Source organism: Corvus kubaryi, unplaced genomic scaffold (assembly GCF_017639235.1).
Source record: "Corvus kubaryi isolate FWS band 111438036 unplaced genomic scaffold, C.kubaryi_AGA036_p1.0 split3-73, whole genome shotgun sequence".
NCBI lineage: Eukaryota > Metazoa > Chordata > Aves > Passeriformes > Corvidae > Corvus > Corvus kubaryi.
In genome coordinates this window covers 2484371-2504174 of record NW_024582091.1, presented here as the reverse complement: position 1 = coordinate 2504174, position 19804 = coordinate 2484371, and the positions used below count along the sequence as shown (strand labels likewise).

At 33.6% G+C, this 19804-nt stretch overlaps 1 protein-coding gene across 2 annotated transcripts in view; it reads left to right on the top strand.

The window, feature by feature from the left end:
- CSMD1 (CUB and Sushi multiple domains 1) overlaps nt 1–19804 on the top strand; it is a 1103023-nt gene that overhangs the window by 755603 nt on the left and 327616 nt on the right. For both annotated transcript variants that reach the window (XM_042017326.1, XM_042017325.1), the window contains exons 8-10: nt 8564–8651; nt 14795–14919; nt 16091–16212. In XM_042017326.1, the coding sequence (XP_041873260.1) occupies nt 8564–8651; nt 14795–14919; nt 16091–16212 (335 nt within the window). The remainder of the gene's footprint in view (nt 1–8563; nt 8652–14794; nt 14920–16090; nt 16213–19804) is intronic.

Here is a 19804-nt window from a genome sequence, read left to right as displayed (position 1 = left end):
AAGGTTGTGTTTTTTACAGGAGGTTACAGGTTGAGATAAAAACAATTTACTGGAAAGAGCAATGAGATCAGAAAATGAACAGTAGCAGCAATAATACTAATAGTGAAAGTATACAAATGAGAGTGATTCACGTGCCAAAAATTTCTCACTGACCAGCATGACCCTGAGACAATGAACACGAGTGCACAGATCCTCTGCACACACACCTTTTTTCTTTCTAACCATAAATCATGCCTACTTTCTTCTGGGAAGAGAGAATGCCACTGGAGGTGCCCTTAGGTGCTATAGAGTAGCAACCTAGACAAACCCACACAGCTCCTGGCCCCCTCCCCTCACAGCTACTGTGAAAAAATTAATTCTGTCCTAGCCAAAAAACAGGACACTAAGGAATAACAAGGAGAAGTTGGACTCAGCACCTATTTTGGTTATAGCATGTAAGAGGCTACTGATAGAATTCGCCATCTGCTGGGAAAAGGAGTGCCATAAATATATTGGTAAATTACAGGGATCCTGTATTCCAACCAAGTTAACAGCTGCAGTCTAGTAGGATGATGATTTACTTCCCAGTGTTTGAAAGAGCTGGAGCTTATTAAAAAAAGGCTAAAAGAATGAATGTTAGCATGTGACAGTTATAAGGTTTTTTAACTGTTTCTGTTGCAGAAATTAGTAGCTTTTAATCTGATGTTTGAAGCAAGGGGGGTGGTTAAAATACTCTTTTAGTGAGAAGCACTAGAGAATTTCAGTTTTAAATTAAATCTAGCAGCTGGCCGTGGCTTTCTGAACTACTGGAACAATACTTTGTAAGATTTGTTAATCATTTTGAAGAAACACAATGCAATCTGTAAGAGTGTTCTCTAGGCAGGTTTTGGATAATGTCTTCTCCTTGTGTGACTGCCCAGAATAGCCTTATGAGCCCAAGCCATCTGGTGTCAACATGACCATATCTTCCTATTCAACAGTATTCCAATATTTTAGCCAATTCGTAGGTAAATTAGGGAAAAAAAGAGTTTGAACTAGCTTCTTGTAAGCAATTACATGGTTGAACTTTCCTTACATGTCCTTGTTTGTCTCTTTTTTTCTTTTGCATTTCTCTGGGTTTCAGTAATCTATCACTTCAATATTACAAGTGTCATGTGGGTTTATTTCTATTGTTTGTAACAGCAGAAATAAGATCAGTGTTTTGCTATTTCTACTAAAGGAGTTGCTTAAAAAGTATGATAGACTCATTCTACTAAAAGTAATTTTCTAGTCTTCTAAAAGCCATGATGAAATTGTATGGAAAAATATTCTATAGCACTCCTTGTACCACTGAAATACATATTTTTTTCTGTCTTGGTATTTTAATTGCATCTGTATTTTCTATTCAAATCTGTATTTTCTATCACATTTGTGATCTTATTTATTTATAAGGCAGTAGCTGTATACTTTTGTATGCCCATATAAGCAATGCCCTTGTATCTCATTATTAGAGTTCCAACTTAATCCTTTTCATTTATGTCATTCTACAAAAGACATATCAGGGGGAAAAAAAAGGAGTTAAATCCACTTTGCATCCTCTAATAAATAAATTCATCATTTTTAAGTGTAGTCAAATTTCTGTAGATCAAAATTAATAAAATAACCAAGTGTGACTTTATGTGTATTTTTATGTAAATCAAACCAGTTTGCCCTTTTCTGACTGTGTCATAGTATTAAAAATAAAATTTACTACAGATGATTTGGTGTATGCAAAGACACTGTTTATAAGCAAGTTTAACCATGATGCTACCTTGCTATTCTTTGCTGTAAGACACTATACCGAAATAGAAAAAAGCTTCTGTGCTGCTAAGTGCAGCACCTAAGAAGTATCCTAATAAATCTTTCCAAAGGAAAAAAAAAAAGGTCTCCTCCAGTATATGTATTCTGATCATTAATATATTCACAAATTCATTCTTTTATTTTTGTATGGGTTAAATCAAAAACTTTGGAAGCTTGAAATTATTCTCAGGATGGGAGTAACTGACATTTTAGAGCAAATGCAGCAAAACTATGGTGGAAAATTTCATCCAGTTAATTCTGCCTGTGAATATATTTGTGGATTGAAGCTGTACTCTATAATCTTTCTTTTTTTCCATTAATTCCAGCTTTCTGAATTCAACGCAACTGCAGTATATTCGGTTCTTTTATACAATGATAAAACATCTTTTCTCCAAATATTGTGAAGACACCAAATATATACATCCTTTTTTCTTTTTCAGTGATGATAGTATTCTTTGCTACATAAAACAAGTACTTTCTAGTACACTTGATAAAGAATAAATGAAGTGTTTGGTTTCATTTTTGAACCAAAATTATTTAAAGACCAAAATTTTGTTAGATATTTATGTTAGATATCTAGAACTGTTAGATACTTTACAATATGAAACCTTTAAAAAAATAAAATGCAAATAAATGTAAATCTAAGGAGCTTAATGAATAATCAAGTTGACTCTTACATTAATTAGTGCATCTAATACCTTGTTTAATTGAAACAGTGTCACTGTGCTTCTGTTTGACTTCTTGACTGGAAAGAGGTTAACATTTACATATGTAAGCTTTTATTTTCATCATAATAGAGAGGCAAAGTATTAATTCATTGCAATCTTGTTCAGTTTACAAACTTCATAGAATCATAGAATGTTTTGGGTTGGAAGGGATTTTAAAGATCATTCAGTTCCACCCGCTCCCACGATGAGCAGGGATACCTCCCACAAGATCAGGTTTCTCAAAATGCCATCCAGCCTGGCCTTGAATACTTCAAGGGATTTGGCGTCCATAGCTTCTCTGGGCAACCTTTTCCAGTGCCTCAACACACTCTGAGTAGTTTCTTCCTGCCATGGAATCTAAATCTCTTGTCTTTTATTGTAAAACTGTTTCCCCTCATCTCTATCTGCTTGGGTAAAATGTTGTTCTCCCTCTTTTTTATAAGCCTCCTTTAGGTACTGGAATGCCACAATGAGGTCTCCAAGGAACCTGCCTTCTCCAGACTGAACAACCTTTGCTGCCTCAGACGGTTGTCATAGAAAGGGTGCTCTAGTCTGCTGACCATCTTTGTGACCCTCCTCTGGCCTCTGGGCCACAACTTGTCACTCTGCTCTAGAAAATCTGCCATTTCTTACAATATCTTTCCACAGGGAATTTTAGGGTCTTTTGTCTAGCCTCCAGGGTGAATTTGTCAAGGCCTTCTTGAAGGTCATTCTTGCAATTTTTGGTTACATTTGAAAAGCATTCAGAACAAATTATTGAAGGAATGAGAGTTCCTGGGTTATGCATTTTTATTTTAAAGCTGGTGTTACCACTAGGAGAATGAGTAAATGTCTAAAGAGACTGCCATAACTTGTTAAATTTAAAACTGTAGGTGTTGGAACCTGAAGCATGAACACCCAATATTTTTTGATAACATAATGGCCACTAAAGAAAGATATGCAGTATAATACATCTATATATAGTAACATTTTGCTTCAAAGTCTAGGCCTTCAAAGTATTTCATCACATAGTTTACATAAGCCGGAGTAAATCATTAATGTATTTTCAGATTCCAAATGCATCTAAAGCAGGTCAGCATGTCTGGACTAGAGCCGGTATTATAACAAGGGAGACCTCATGTTGCTTGTGTTGCTGCATGAAACATCTGTTGCACCAGCCCTTCCTCCTGCCTAATACTTCTCCTTGATTAAACACTTCCCATATGCTGAGCTAAATTAGGATGCTAGTGTATCTGCTAATTGTTTATTGTTATTATTACAATATTTTAAAGTCTGATTTATGTTTATAGTTACTGCCAGTCTTTCTTCTTTATTATTGTGTTAGAGCATGTGAAACATCTTAAAGGAATTCTGATTTTCCTGTGTCATACGTCAAGTAAAACAATAAAGATGACCTCCAAAGCTGGGGAAACAGTAATCTTTATGATCCCAAATGAGAAAATAGAAGAAATCTTCTTGATTTGTTCTCAATCAGTAAAGAAAGAATAGATTTTGTTTTTATCAAATAAAAATTAAATCACTAGTCTTAACCCTAGAATGTAAATCTGTCAATCACTTTAATGAACTCCCAGGTTCTCTTCAATTATTTCTGCAGAAAGGCCTGAGAATGTGTAAGTTTTGCAGTATATAATAGCCTGATATGTAGAGAAGTTCCAGAGTTAAGTTGTATCTACTGAGAGTGCTCTGTCTCTGTACTACAGACATGTCTGGTGGTTGAAGTATCTTTGATGTTCTCAAACCTGCTGTTAGAAAAAGAAGAAAAGAACCCCAAACCTGACTAGAATATTTCCTCGCTTTTCTGCCTGGTCTGTGACTTCAAATACTTTTTCTGATGTTAGTCTCATGGAATACTCACCATTTCCTCTAGCTGATGGTTCCTTGAAGAACTGGGAGACACTATGAAGAGCTGTCTATGTAAAGTAATGTCTTACTTTGATATTAGCCAGGATGTTATACTCTTAAACTGTTTTTTAAAACAGAGAGGGTATACTGAGAATGTACTGAGAATATATTGAGAGAAGCTGGTGTTATTTAGACTGGTCCTAAATTTATTTGTCATAAAAACCAGTTTATAGATGTTTAGTTTATATCTGCATTGTAGAAGAACATTGCTAGTGCTTTAAGATAAATCCTGATAACTAGTGCATAGTGTTGCCAAAGGTTTTGCATAATTGATATTTATTTCTAAGTTTTGCAAGCTTTAAATGGGAATATTGCTTTCCATTTTCATTGACACCATTGTTTTGAAATTTTTGAAATCTATAATGAAAACTGAAATGATAGTTAAAATACACTCAGTCTGGGACTGAGCTTTGAATGTAAAGAAAAACAATTCAAGCTTGATATCATGAAGATGGACAAAAACAGAAAAAAGATATGAAAAGCATGAAGCACATTTTAATTCCCTAGGTAAACGAAATTTTGTACGGTGCAGAAAGAGTATAAACTATACATGGTTCTTTCAAGAGCATACAAAAGTCTTTTTCTTCAAATTTAAACCGGTGAAAGATTGGGCATGTGACTGGGTGAATAGAAATGATGTATTCAAAAATACTTGTAGTGACTGCAAGGTTTAAATGTATTATGAAAGTGAGATACTCAAATCAAAGGTGATACTTCCTCATTTTAATGTTATGGATCTCAATAGCAATGGATAGCAGTGGATAAAGTGGAAATCTGGCAGGATTGAAACAGAGGAAGATAGAAGTCTCTAACAGAAATTTGTTTGGTCATCTTTTCATCTATTTTCAGTCTGAATGATAAATGTAAGTGCTAAAATAGATTTTAATACCTAATTTTTAGGTAAATTCCAAAATACTGGCAGGTAAAGGTTTTAAGCGTGCTAACATGTAAAAGTATATACCTATATGAGCTAAAGTCCCTGGTGTCTCTGAACCACTAGAGGCAATAAATTGTTATACTAATTTGAGAGATTAGCTCCTTTATTTTTTTCTCATCTGGAAAGATAAAATCAGGCAGGTTTGTTTTACAGGGAATTGGATTTATTTTGTCATGACAGCATGTCATGCAAACACCATCTGTTAAAAGTACACTTGACAGTTCACTGGGGAAAATAGAAGTAAAAACCTGGGCCATGTTTGACAAGGCCTGTAGACATCCAGGAAGATATGTCGAGTTCCAGATGTAGGATATCTGTCCTATTTAGAGAGATAGTATTTCTCTGGATAAGGAAGAGGCTGAACCATCCTGCTCTGATATTGGTGTGAGAGTGTGTTGACAGAATAAAGTAGTGGCTGAGAAGAAAATTTTGCAAAGGATGTCATCCATCTGGGGAGATCATTCTATGCTATGACTAAGGTTTCTTTCAGCATTTACTGATGTCCCAAAGTACTTAGGCATTTTGTATGTATGTACATCCGTAAAAGGAGATGACTTCACTGCAATTTGATGTTCTTAACACATGGTAGCAAAGGTAGCATTCTCCACCTCGTATAACAATTGTTACCACAAGATTCATGTTTAGTAAACCTACTAAGTCGAATAACCCTATCAGTTGTTTTGCTTATGTTTGTATTTTGGCAATTGAGTAGTCCAAATTGAATCTCATGTCTGCTAACATAGCTACAGGTCTCTGCTAAAAGTAGTAAATTTTTGACGTTTTCTTTTTTCTGAAACAACGGAAGAAGTGTTAGTAGGAAGAGAATTTATTTTAAGAAACATCAGAAAACAGGCTGCTTTTCTAGCAAGGCCAGGTTCTCACTATAGCTGCATCTCAATGCTGACACTTTTCAAGAAACTGGAAGATTAAACTTTTAGAATAAAATCTATGAATACTAGCTAGTATACACTTATTCTGAAAGCCTTTATTCAAACACAAAAAACTTTATCAATCTAAATAACATTAGTGAAATTAGCAGGACTGTGCTCTGGTGTAGAGAGTTTTCAAGATGCTGAATTCCAGGTGTTACACATGGACAAAAGTCCAGATGAACTGAATTTTTACTCGTGCTTGGCTTTTGTATTTAGAAGGAAATATTTTTTTTAAGCAAGACCTCATATTTTCAGTTGTGTCTTCAAAGAAATTTTTGATACTATCATAATCTTTTTTGATGTAGTTTAAAGAAAATGTATGCAGTACGATAAGTAGTGTTAAAAAGATGTGGATAAAGAGATGATTCCTGTATTCTTAAAACATTCCAGATTAAAAAAAACCCCAAAAGGTAAATGTTAAAATATATTGTAATCGTTGCAGATTCTCTGCTTCTCTGCAGAAGAACCTGTGCTCAGGTCAAGGACTTTGGTCCGTAAGAGTGCATTGTGTTAGCTGTATCTTTGTAGTGCTGTAATGCAGTTTTTTAGTTCTTTAAGTCTTCCCTTGTAAAACTTTGAATCTCTGTATAAATGAATTGTCCCTGAAGCTGCCAAAACAGACATGAAGATTTATAGCTCTTGACATCTGATTGTATGTATCCTACTTGTCACCACTCCTTTTACTGCTGTATTAAATTTGAAAGCATATCGCTGTGTGGGAAAAACAGCTGCTTTTTACATCTAATCTCTCATCACCTTTCAGTTGTAATGCTGTCATCTGTAATCCACTCAGACTTGTGTAATTTATTTTGTGCAGCTGAAATATTCCAATTTTTTTTTTTTTTTTTTTTTTTTTTAATTCAGGAAGAATGCTCTATCCTTTTCTTAAAGATTTCCCAAAAATCTTTTAAGATGGAAAACATGATCCACAAATTTCTACTAGTTCTGACCATGGTCCTCACTATGGGCCACAGGGGAATCTCAGCTCCAGTACCTGGAGCACCTCTTCTCCCTCCTTCTGCACTGACCTTGGTGTCTGCAGAGCTGTTCCTCTCATATTCTCACCCCGCTTTTCTCTAGCTGCAATTACAACTGCACAATAATTTTTCTTCTCTTCTTAGTTCTGTTATTCCATAGGTGTTACCACCATTTCTAATTGGCCCAGCCTTGGCCAGCAGCAGGTCCCTCTTTGGAACCTCCAGGGATTGGCTCTGCTGGACATGGAAGAAGTTCCTGTCACTCCTGTAGCCACCCCCACTACCAAAACCTGGCAATGCAAACCCAATACAGTGTTTATGACTGTTCTTCCTTTTTTCAGCTGCACACACCGTACATGTATATGTGCAGGATAAAAAGCACATGTGTGTTCAGGTTTTCCATATATTCAGTATTCTGCTTTATGATTAATTACTTTAAATTTCACGTATTCCTTAATTACCATATTAGGAATGTAGAAGGAAAAAAGGGAAAACAATGTTGAAATTGTTTTGAGTTTTGAGAGGACCATAAGTTTGGATATTTATATAGATAGTATAATTTAAGTATCTGACAGTCTGGATGGAGAAAGAATGGAGGACAAAAAGAATGGAACAGTATAGGATGCCTTTTCTTTCTATTTTTAGCTGAAAACAAAAAATAAAGATTTGCGCCTCATTTGCAAGAGGACATATTCAGCTGGCTACAAATCCGTTGCTCAGTGGGGTATTTTGTATATTTTTGAGATTAACTTTATCTTCAGTCAAGGTAGTGGTTGATCAAAAGTTGGACTCAATGATCTTGGAGCTCTTTTCCAACCTAAATGATTCTGGGATTCATAAAAGTATTCCTGTTCTACAGTTGTACAGTATCATGGTTGGGTTCTTTGCTTTTGTTTATTTTAAATCTTATTACGGACAGATTGTATTGTGGATATTTTATTTTTTTGTACTCTCTTAATCTTACAATGGTGTGTTGTGAATATTTCAGAACGTGACTTCATGAAATGCTTTTTCCCTGTCTGAGGAAAACTGTGGATCCTAGTATATGCATAAAAAAAAATCACTGACTGTGGGAAATCAATCATTTATTTTCCCACAGAAACAAAACATTTTTTGCCATAACCAATGAAAATAAATAATTTGCCAAATGAGTCAATTATATGGGGATTCTTTTATGTAATAATTTAAGCTGGTTCAAGAAAAAATGGTAAAATATGGTTGCATTCAGGCCATGGAAGTTAATGTATGGGAAAAGTAAATAGTCATCTTTAGAGCTGCATGTCTAAATACGTTTTTTCCTTTACTTTGCAGTGACCCAGGGTGGGGATGCAATTGCATCTGATACATGTCCTGATCCTGGAATTCCTGAAAATGGGAAGAGGGTAGGCTCTGACTTCAGGTAGGCACATTTAGTTTTCTATATGACCAAGAGGAATATATTTCCTGTTACATTTATACATAGCCTATAAATATAGATGTGTATCATTTCCCTAGTTTTAGATGTATTGGTTCTTTTTCAAAATAGATTTATTCAATTGCATATCTTGACTTGTTTTTTGCTTGGGTTGTTTTTTAAATCAACACATTTAAAATAGGAATTTTAGAGCATAATAATCTCATCTATGGAGAAAAAGCATAACTCTGTGGACAGCATAGAAGACAAAGAAGAAGCAGAGAGTATTATGTGTTTTCCCACTTTATAAAAGCTGTTAAAAAGCTTAGGGAACATGGAAAATTCAGTGTCTGAGGCTATAATGAATGCCATCTCCTCTTTTTTTCCTGTTTTCACCTTTTGTTATATTAAAAAAAGAAGACAAGATCAAATGGACCCCTGTGGAGAAAGGAGGATGTTTGCTCTTTCCCTGTTGACGAAAAAAGGCAGAGACTTGAAGGTGCAGCAGAGAAGAGGGTCAAAGGAAGGAGATGGGATCTTCCAGCTCATGCAGAGATTTATAAATTGTTCAGCAGGGATTGGATAGTCAGACCTAAGAGAAAGGAACAATGCACAGGAATTAGAAGGAATTGTGCAAAGTTCTCTGCAGCTCTAGAAAGGAAATTAATACAACTTGTATCCTGAATCAAGGCTCTTCCAAGCTAGATCATAACTGACAGGAAAAATAAATTACATAAAAACTGACATAATTTTTGGATTTTTCTCTATTTATCCTCAAAGGAATTTGAGAAATCATAAACTCCAGCATTAAAAGATTCAGTTATAGGCAAAGTCATGGCTTCATTAGTGACAGCGCAGCAGTTCAATGCATTTAAAAAAATAATGAAGGGAAATAAGCTTTCAATTAATAGGCTAGAGAGACAAGTTTTCTAAATGTTTGCTGATGTCCTCTTCTGTGTTCTGATTCAACTTGTCAAGCACAGCTACTGCAAATGAAATTGTATGATGCAAAAATACAGTATGCATTTGTTGTCCAAAGGGCTGCTGTTTTTAGGAAAAGAAATGCAATTTCTATCTAGGTCTTTATTAATGTTTGATGTATTGCAGAGAGAAACATCAGGCAGTAGAAGACTAGATGAAAATGGGATGCTAAAATATAACTTTCTCAAGAGGTATTAAAGTGCCTGTGTGTATTCATCCTTTATATTTCCACTGTTATTTTTGGAGAGTATTTTACTTTCCTGCTTGTGCAGGCATGCCTCAGTATCCCTTCTCTGCTTCAGTCTCTCCTCATAAAGTTATAAATGATGCAGACAATGCCTCTTCTGAATTCCTCCAAATAAAATATTTAGTTGAAAGAATTAGGGGCAGTATCTATGATCATTTTGTTATCAGTGGAGAGAGAAAAGTATCTCTGGAAAGAGTTAACAGTGACCGGACTAGAGGCAATAGAAGTAAGGTAGGACATGGTAAATTACGACTAAATTCAGGATTTAAAAAAAAAAAAAAATCATGTTTTTACTATGAGGATAGTAAAACATTGAAGTTTGTGAGACAATTTGTAGAATCTCCATCCAGGGAGGCATTCAGAACTCACCTGAGCAGGGCTCTGAGCCCTCTGTTCCAACTGGGCTTGCTTCAAATGAACTAGATGATGTCCTCTATCAATCTAATTTATTCTGTGAATCTGTAAATGTCACACAGCTTTTATGTGTTCATGGTACACTGTTGGCCAAACAGACTCTCATCTAGTTGTGGTCCAAATCAGTGGCATATGAACAATTGTTAAGATACAACAGCAGGTCTAAGAGCACTGATAAGCTCAAAGAGGGTAACAAAGAGAATTACTTCTTTTCACCTCTAGGCTGTAGTCTGTAAATTGAAAGAGAAAGGGAACTAAAATAGTTTTGGTGAAACAGGTTCAAAGATCCAAAATGTGTGAACCCAAACATGGAAGAGCTCAACAACAAATATCCCAGCAATGCATAAAAATACCAAGAGGGAAAACGCAAAAGAACCTTAAAGCTCGAAGTATATTGTAAGATATCTGAGGGAATCTAATGTCAAAGAACCTTGCAAAATGCAGATAACTATATTTTGAACACAGTCTCTTAGGAATTAATGTGGTTTAAAAGTATCTTAAATGCCTGCAGCTTACTTATGAGCAATACTTATGCTTACTAAACTGACAGAGCAAGGCTATTTCTCTCCCTCCTTTATCCCATCCAGCCTCTTACAATATTTTAATTTCATGAAGTATATGTTACTGTTCATGAGGATAAATGAATGCATGTGTTCAACAAGAAACATTGTATAGAATAAGATAAATAAAACATGTTGTATACTTTGATCACTTTAATTGTGTGCATGTTTTGGGCCTCCAGTTATGAATATTATTTGAGAGAAATTATAGCAGTTGGTTTTCCTCCTAAACATTACTTATTATCTGAAAACTCATTATGCAACAGCAAGTGTTTTTCATGTACTTTAAAGTTTGTTAATATCTATTTAAAACATCTATCAAAATTAGCTGTCTAAATCTAGATGGACATTTAAACAGAGAATTTGGCTGGAATTTAGTTTTTGTTTCTCTGAAATGAGAAATCAAACTCTTCCATAGGAGAAGGGGAAGTAATATTTGCTGCTGCTTGCATATCTCCAATGTAATAAAAGTACTCTGGAGAGTAAAGAAAGGCAATGGTTTTTTTTCTTTTCTAAGAGGCAAGTATAAACACCAGAAGGAGCTATTGTTCTTGTCAAGAGAATGACAACTGTGAATATTAATCTGAAATAAAACACGTGAAAATGCACATTATTCAAAATCTTTTCCAGTCTACTGAAAGACATGTTATGAGTGGGATTGATTGAAAGGCAGAGGGCTTCTTTTCAAGACAGCCTGAGACCCAACTGATTCAGTGATGACAAGTTCTTTGAAAAGGGTTTCATCGTTTTCAGCATAGTAATGACATTCATTCTAATATCATAAAGCAAACAAAAAGGTATTGAAATCTTAACCTTTTCATTCTGTCCTCCTGCCACACTTTTACTGTGCTCATTTCAGGCGAAATTATTCATTTCAGGGAGATGATTTTCAGTGATTTTAAAATAATCCAATGGATATTTGGATTCATTTTGGGGAAGAAATGGCAAGTCAGACTTGGCTAGAGTAATGAGACATAATCAATATAATTTTGAGGTCAATATCACGTTTCATTTTTAGGTAAGATTGCAAACCAGTAGATTGTTTAAATGAAATTTGAAATAGATCTAAATAATACTGTTTCAGCTCTCCTTAAATATTGTATGGTATGTTCAGTAATGTGAAAATGCAGTCATTTTCCACAATTTCACCAACAATTTGTAAAACAAATGGATTTTAGATTTCCAAAACAAATTTTGAAAATGAAATTAACTTTTGTTTTGTTAGTATCTTCTTTTTTAAAAATGGCTTCTTCCAGTCAAATTCTAGCATTCTTTATAAACGCACAAATTATGCTTTGATGGAGTTCAAATTTAAAATAGAAAAACAAGGAAACAGATTTCTTCCCCATGTTTAAAGTTTACAGAGAGAAGTAACAAAGCAAAACGCAATACTTGCAGTGCTCTCAGCTTTGCTTAGTGACTAGGGAGGTAGAGATGTAAAAACAACCAAAACAACAAAAACCCCCCAACCCAATTAAAAACATTAATTGTTAACTCCTGAATATTAAATGAACCAATTTATTTTAAATCACATATCAAACATGCTATAAGAGGCATGTTCAAAAGTATGTCTCCTTTTTAAATGGGAAACTGTCAAGCTTAATCAATGGAGAGACCCAGCAATGTGGATGTGGTTAGGAGTTTTATTGTAGACTGTGATCCAGATGCATCCCTTCTCCTAAGATGATGCTTTAGATACATAAAGAGCTTTTGAGTACTTCGTGTCTCTACCTTGCTCTTTAATATGACATTTTTTCTATATTTCTTCTTTGTTTTTATTATGTTGTATTCAGCACATTTTTTTTGTGTCCCTTAGTTTGTGTTCAGACATTTCAAAAGATTATACCCACTGTGTAAAACATATGAAGTTCCCCTTAGTTGTCCTTAGATCCTTAGATCCAAGCTATTTCCAGAATTTTAGGAAAAAAACAAAACAAACACCTGAAATATATACTTTGTAGAATAATATGGAAACAAATTGAATCATCATTAAGTGTATAGCTTAAATTAGTGTGTAATGTTTTATGTATACATTAATAAAAACTTTAAAAGTATTTCTGTAATGATCAAAACCCAATCTAAACATAAAATCCTTTATTTACTGCATTAGACATAAAAATATTTGTATTCCTCCTGTTCATTTCCCTCCACCCCCCTTCTTTCTTTCCTGGGGGGCGGGGGGAGCGATATTCAGGTATTTTAAATTATAAATTGCTGTTGCAAACATCCAATAATTATACATTTCATTTCACTCTATGTTTTTGCACATGCACAGTTTTTTAATTCTCCTTACATGCCTTTATAGTAGCAAACTTAAGGGAAATGTTGGTTTTCACATTGCTTCATACAACATTACACTTGTCAGATGGCCTTTGTTCAAAATTATTTTTAAATACTTTGATTCTCAATTTGCAGTTATCACTACTAGGTAACTGCTTGAGTTTTTTTCCCTGTTTCCTTCGAAAAAGAAATGCAGAGATCCTAATTCTAGACAATAGGTGAAAATGCCTTTAAAAATATGTTTATGGCATTAAAATATCAGATTAATGAGTAATATTTTCTTTACTAATAAGAGAAACTAATTTTTCATTAACCTGAGGTATTTATTTAGAATAAAGTTTGGTCTATTTTTGTGAGGGTTTAAAGAATGTTCTGAAGATTATGACAAGTATAAAATAAATGCAATTTTAGAAACCTGCATTGTTCTTGAAGAATTTTGTGTATTTTGCATGAATTATGAAAGAAAAGGGCCAATATTTTCCCTGCCTTTTTGAGTTTTCATATTTAACGGCTCAAGAACAAACTGATAGGAGAAGCAGTTTTTAAAACTTTTCTAGATTTGAAGCATCACATTCAAATTTTAAAATTATGTAAAAAAAAAACAAAAAGAAAAAAATCCCATTAAAATTTCCTGAAAGAATGAAAAGAACTATAGAAATACATCATAATATTAATGAACAATATAGTCAGTGTTTGTGAGATCCTCTGAGAAACTAAGATAATACTTGTCCATGAAGGGTGGGAATGAGCTGCATGATAGTGAATGACATTATATGCAGTTCTTCACAGCACAGCACAATTTTAAGCATTGAGCCTCCTGATTGCCATATAGAAATCCCCTGGTGTTTAGGAGTGAATAACTTAGAGAGAGTAAACTGAGAATACTACTTTATTGAGTTCACTTAGTTCATGACACGGGATTGTCAAATACAGATTTAAAAGTGCAAGAAACCAAACAACAGAACCAGTTAATTATGATGGGGAATAAAGAATGTCACAAATAATAAATGGAGTCAGATATGTAAATACCGTTTAGGAAAACTCCCTGTGATATAGACCATAAGCGTATACAGTTTTTAAAATCTTCATAATGATTGGTCAGCATAAGTAGTTCCAAAGGGACACATTTCAGTGTTACAAGTGTAACAAATCAAATTTCAGTCCCAAAAAAATTATCATTTAATGTAATGTTTAACATGAAATTTCAACAAGGTCAGGAATATTTAATGAATTCATACCATTGACTTCAATTAATATTTCCTGGTTGTACATGTTGACAAATTACCATGTCTAATTGCTTATTGTCTCATTTGAGAGAATATAGTGATGTTGAAATTATTCATTAAGTAAGTTCTGTTGCCTGAAAGAATTGTGATAATATATTTTCTTAGAAAGAGTAGCTATCTGTGCATTCATTGAACTCATCCTGTAAAAGAACAAACTTAGTATCACAATTGCTTTGTATTCCTAGACTTTCTTCCTTAAAAGGTAGGCAAACTAGTAGTAAACCTAGAACATAAGTTGTTTTTTATGCATAGAATTTTGTACCTTAATGTCTTTATTTGGATCTTGAAATATTGTCACTTGGCAATGTTTGTATTTGTTTGAGGATGTTGATATTAAAAATATATTTAATTCCTTCCTTCTTTCTCCCTTTTATCCCCTAGGGTGGGTGCAAGTGTACAGTTTTCCTGTGAAGACAATTATGTGCTGCAAGGTTCTAAGAGCATCACTTGTCAGAGAGTGACAGATACACTGGCTGCCTGGAGTGACCACAGGCCAATTTGCAGAGGTAACTGCTATTCTTTGGAATTTTTCATGAAGTAAAGAAATGCTCATATTTCATGCTTTAGAATGGAGGCAGCCACAAAGAAAGATGAAAGATAAAATTTTCCAAAGTACCAGAAATATGTTGGGTGTTTTATTCCAACATTAAGAAAAAAAATGACCAAGTTTTTAAAGAATCTAATCATTCCTCTTGCCTGTACTGAAACTTAAGTAACTGAAGAGACTAAATTACATCAGAAGGTAATGGAAGATCTATGGATAGATTCTGAGGTTCTGAGATTTGTATCTAAGTACTTAGAAATTATATGATCTAGACTCTATGTTTAGCATGTTGAAAAAGTGCTGTAGTACCATAAACGTGACATTTTGAAATATTCTGAGTTGATGTAGACTTATGAAACTATAACTCTGTTTGTGTCACTGAAAATTATGCGTCCAAATATTTTTAAATTCTTCTAGATACTGAAGTATTTTGAGAAATTTGAATATTTCTGCAAAATCTGTCCTTAGTGCTCTTTAGAAGATAACTGAATATGTTAAGTAATGTATTTTCAAACTGCTGACTATCTGGATTTGCTGAACCTGGCAGAGAGATTGTGATGGTTTCACAACAGAATCTGTGCTTTACCAAAGTCAGACTACATACTGCCTAGAACCATTTTCTTTTATTTTTCTTTGTAATTACATTTCCTATGGTGGAAAGAGCTAAGACACCACAGGAGGTCATGTTTAGGTTAAGGACATACAGTTAGATAAATATTGTGATACATGACTTTCTTTCTCCAAATCATGGGGAAATTGTGAAGGAGAGCACATACTGGCCCTTCTTACATTCATGGGTAGAAGGCTCCCTCCATACATTTGGAAAGGGTAAATCTCTCTCCAAACAGAATATTGATATGATAATTTTGAGAATTTAATTTACATAAAGTATGAATAAAGTATTGTAAATGCTAGGCTGATTAATTGAAAGGTGCATGTTTCTTCCTCTGTAGGTAAATTTTCAGGATTTTTTTGTCTGGCTGAAATATCTTTAAGGACAGATCGTTATAGAGTGTATCAGCATAGTAATACTTTCATGGCAGGTTGTTGCTAATGCTGTGGCAATATTATAATATTTATTTTAAACAGAGCATCCAGTCTAAAGCAATCTGATTTTTTGGTTATCATTTTAGCTAGAACATGTGGTTCTAATTTACGTGGACCAAGTGGCATTATCACGTCGCCAAATTATCCAGTTCAATATGAAGACAATGCACACTGCGTGTGGGTCATTACAACAACTGACCCAGAAAAGGTATGCTTTTTTCTCTTGTCTCAAGTGAAAAGGTAGAGTTTTGGATTTGTCTTAAAAATATTTCATATATATTTGCACAAATGCATGAACACATGCAAATTTGTATATTTATTTAAACACAAAAAGGAGCAGAGTAGAGATGTTAGGAAAATACACTTGGGCACTAGGGGAAAAAAAAAAGTAGCATATATGAAAATGTCCACTCAGAGAAATAGGTCTAATTTAAAATTTTCAAGTTTTAAATACTTTTTAATGAAATACAAAAAATCATGATCAAAATTCCACATTGCTAAATGAGTTAATAGTGAATTTTTCAGGTTGTGTCTTGATACTTATTCACTGTTGAATCTTAACATAAGATTTCCTGGCATAAAACCTGAACATTACATGTAAGTATTTTGACAGTTGTTGTTAGTTGTTTTACTACCTACATAATTTCTCTTTTCAATCCACTGTTTTCCAGTAATGATTCTTAATACATAACTACAAACTAGTCATCTAATTATGCATAAGATAGTGGTCATAACAAAATATTTTTACTGTTTTTCTACAAAATCAGTAAAGGACAGAGACCCCATATCTGTAAGGGAAAAAAAAAATAAAAAGAGGTTAAAGAAGTACTTTACTTATATTGTACTTCTGTGTAGTGAAATGCTGAATAAATGAATTACATTATGTCAAGGAATGTACAATCTATATGTACTTTCATAATTACAGAACATACGTTTCCTGTGCAGCTTTTTGGAAGACTTCTTGATTTCTTTAAAGTAGTTAAGCAAAAGAATGTTTATCTCACCATTAATAAGTGAAAATATTTAGCTGCAGAAAAGATAAATTTGCTGCATGCTTTCATAGCATATTGTTGAGATGTTGTAGCGGGTTGGGTTTGAACCGGCTTGCTAACCTATGACAGATGTAAATACTGTTGCTTTGCAAAATTAATTAAGTTCATTTTTTCTTAAAGATAATTCAGTGTGCCTCAGTAAAGATATATATTCAGGAAAACCAGGCAAAAGTACAAAACTATCATATTGAGAAAGATTTTACTGTAGTGGGACTTCTCTCTGAACAGAAAGGGCTGTTTTTAAGTTCCAAACTGAACTGTTATATTTTATTTAGAATAGCCATTAGAAGTGAATTTTTTTTCCTGGAAGACCTTTGACTTTAAAGTCACTACATTTTATAGAAATTATTAAATCACTTTGCATTTTTAAATATAGAAAAGCATTTAAATTATGGGAAATGTCTTAAAATTTCATCTACTCAAATTATATTCAGTAGTGTATTGTCTTGTTGATTTTGTAAAACACAGTATATTTTTGTAAGAGAAAAATTAAATATACATTAAAAAAAGTGTAATTACTACTAATAGAGGATAGTATAGGCATCTTAAAGCTTTCTTTCTTCAGTTATTTTTTTTTTTCCTTGAATTGTCAAAAATTTAATTAAGGAGTGTTTTTCATATTTATAATAAAATGATGGTGGCAATCTCCTTGCTGATTGCAAGAAAGTTTAACCATAATAATAGAAAAATTGGTACTGACTATGCTATTAAACTGCCTAGTGTATATTTTCTGTGGAGACTCAAACTTACCTATGAGAAACAGTAAACCCCCATCTGCTACAATAATGCACAAGTTCTCTTCATTCTATACAATGTATATATCTCAGTGAATTTAAAATTTTAGTAGTGCAGAAATTAATGAGATTGGTTTGGATTAATTTATTATTCTGTTCACTGGACTTGAAAAACCACTGCTATTAAGTAGTGTTCTGTGGGCAGGTTGCTAGTTCATCAGACACAAGAAGGAATTGCACACGCAGACAGATAAATTATGTTACATTCAAAATTAAGAGGTCCAAGTAAACACTTGGAGCTTTCACCTAGAAAAAAATCCACACTTGTTACATTCAGCTGAGTGGAAGGCAAAGAGACATACTAACAGACACTGAAAATCACAGCATGGGGAAAAGAGGTGTAACTTTTACGTCTTTCATTTTGGACAGGATGGGCAATATTGAATGAGTTGTCTTTTTATTGATCTTGGATTTGTCTAGCAGTGCAACCAAGGAAGAATTTTCTTAATTTCATGTCTCTTGGAAAGACTGTAATTGCTTTAGGACCATGATGAAAATGAGACTTATTTAAGGCTTACAGTATTGTTAGGTTGCTTTCACATAATGTATACATCATCTTTATGAGTATTGGGATTTTTATCTCCAAACAACTGCATCTGGAGTTAGCACACACCCCTTCAGTTAATAAAAGGTGTGAAAGAAAATCCTTTTAGTTTACAGACTCTCTGAAATGGAACCCTACTTCTTTTTTTTAAAAAAAATCTTTCTAGGATTTTGAAATCCATGAACTTTAAAAAAATAAATTACCAAAATAATTTTCAAGTTTCCAGAGCAGTGAAATTATTTTAAGATATGGTGAAAGTTTTGAAGATTCTTACCCTTGACTTTTCTTGGAGTTACAAATAACAGAACTCTTTGAGAATTGAATTGTGTATTGAAGGTCTGATTTTAAGATTACATTGAGGAATCCACTCTTTTGACTGGCAGATTTGAAAATATTTACCAGCGTGCTTAGGGTCCTGTTGATTTTCTTTTCCAAGGAAGCAGACGGATCATGACATGCTGTTACTCTGTATTTTAAATTACTTTTGACTTACTCTAAAAGTGAATTTGTGGTCTCCTATCAGGTTAGTTTGCAAATAGAATTTTACAAGATAAGACAGTGTTTTCTCTTAACGTTCAGTGCAGTTTGAAGACAATAATGTAGTTAAAGAAGTTTCCTAGGAGATATCCTTCCAAAGAAAAAACACCCCCCCCAAAAAAAAACTCCACCAAACAAAAACGAACAGAAAACCCAACAAAACAAAACAAAGAAACAAATAAAAACCACCCAAAAACCACCCCAAAAATGATGGGCAGGAATATTTTAAAGATTTTTTTTTTTTTTAAATAGACACATTTTCCAAATTTTGCATTCTGGTGCTGGGGTGGGGGCAGATTTTTAATGCCAACTCAAAATGAAAACAAATTTCAACATCCTATAGAGACAGTTGCCTCATTCCAGGTCTCAGCCAACTATATCAAGATCATTTTTAATTAAATATTTTTCTAACATTTATTTGCCTTTTTCTGATCAATACAGAAATCTAAATTTGATTCTTCTCCTGTTCAAAGGTATTTCTTCTTATTTTGAAGAGTTGATTTTCTTCCTTAACCATTTATTTGTTTCCTCTGGATCCCACTACTGTAGCTTTTGGTCAGCATTCTACCGAGTAATTTATTAGACTTTTAGTACTTGCAAATACAACTTTATGGTGCTCTTCTGACTCTGTGTCAAGTACATGCTGTAACTCTTTACAGCTCTTCATTGTTTGAGTTCTTCTGTTATGCAGTTTCTCAGCTTTCTAGAATCAGTTACTTTGAACTCTTTTGAGGATTTATCGATCTGTTCTCTTTACCTCTTTCTTACTGTTAGTATAATCTCTTTAGTATGTACTAAGCATGGATCTACCCCTTGCTGTTTCAATTCCTTCTCCAGACTGTGGATACTTACTGCCTTGGATTTCCTGCTGCT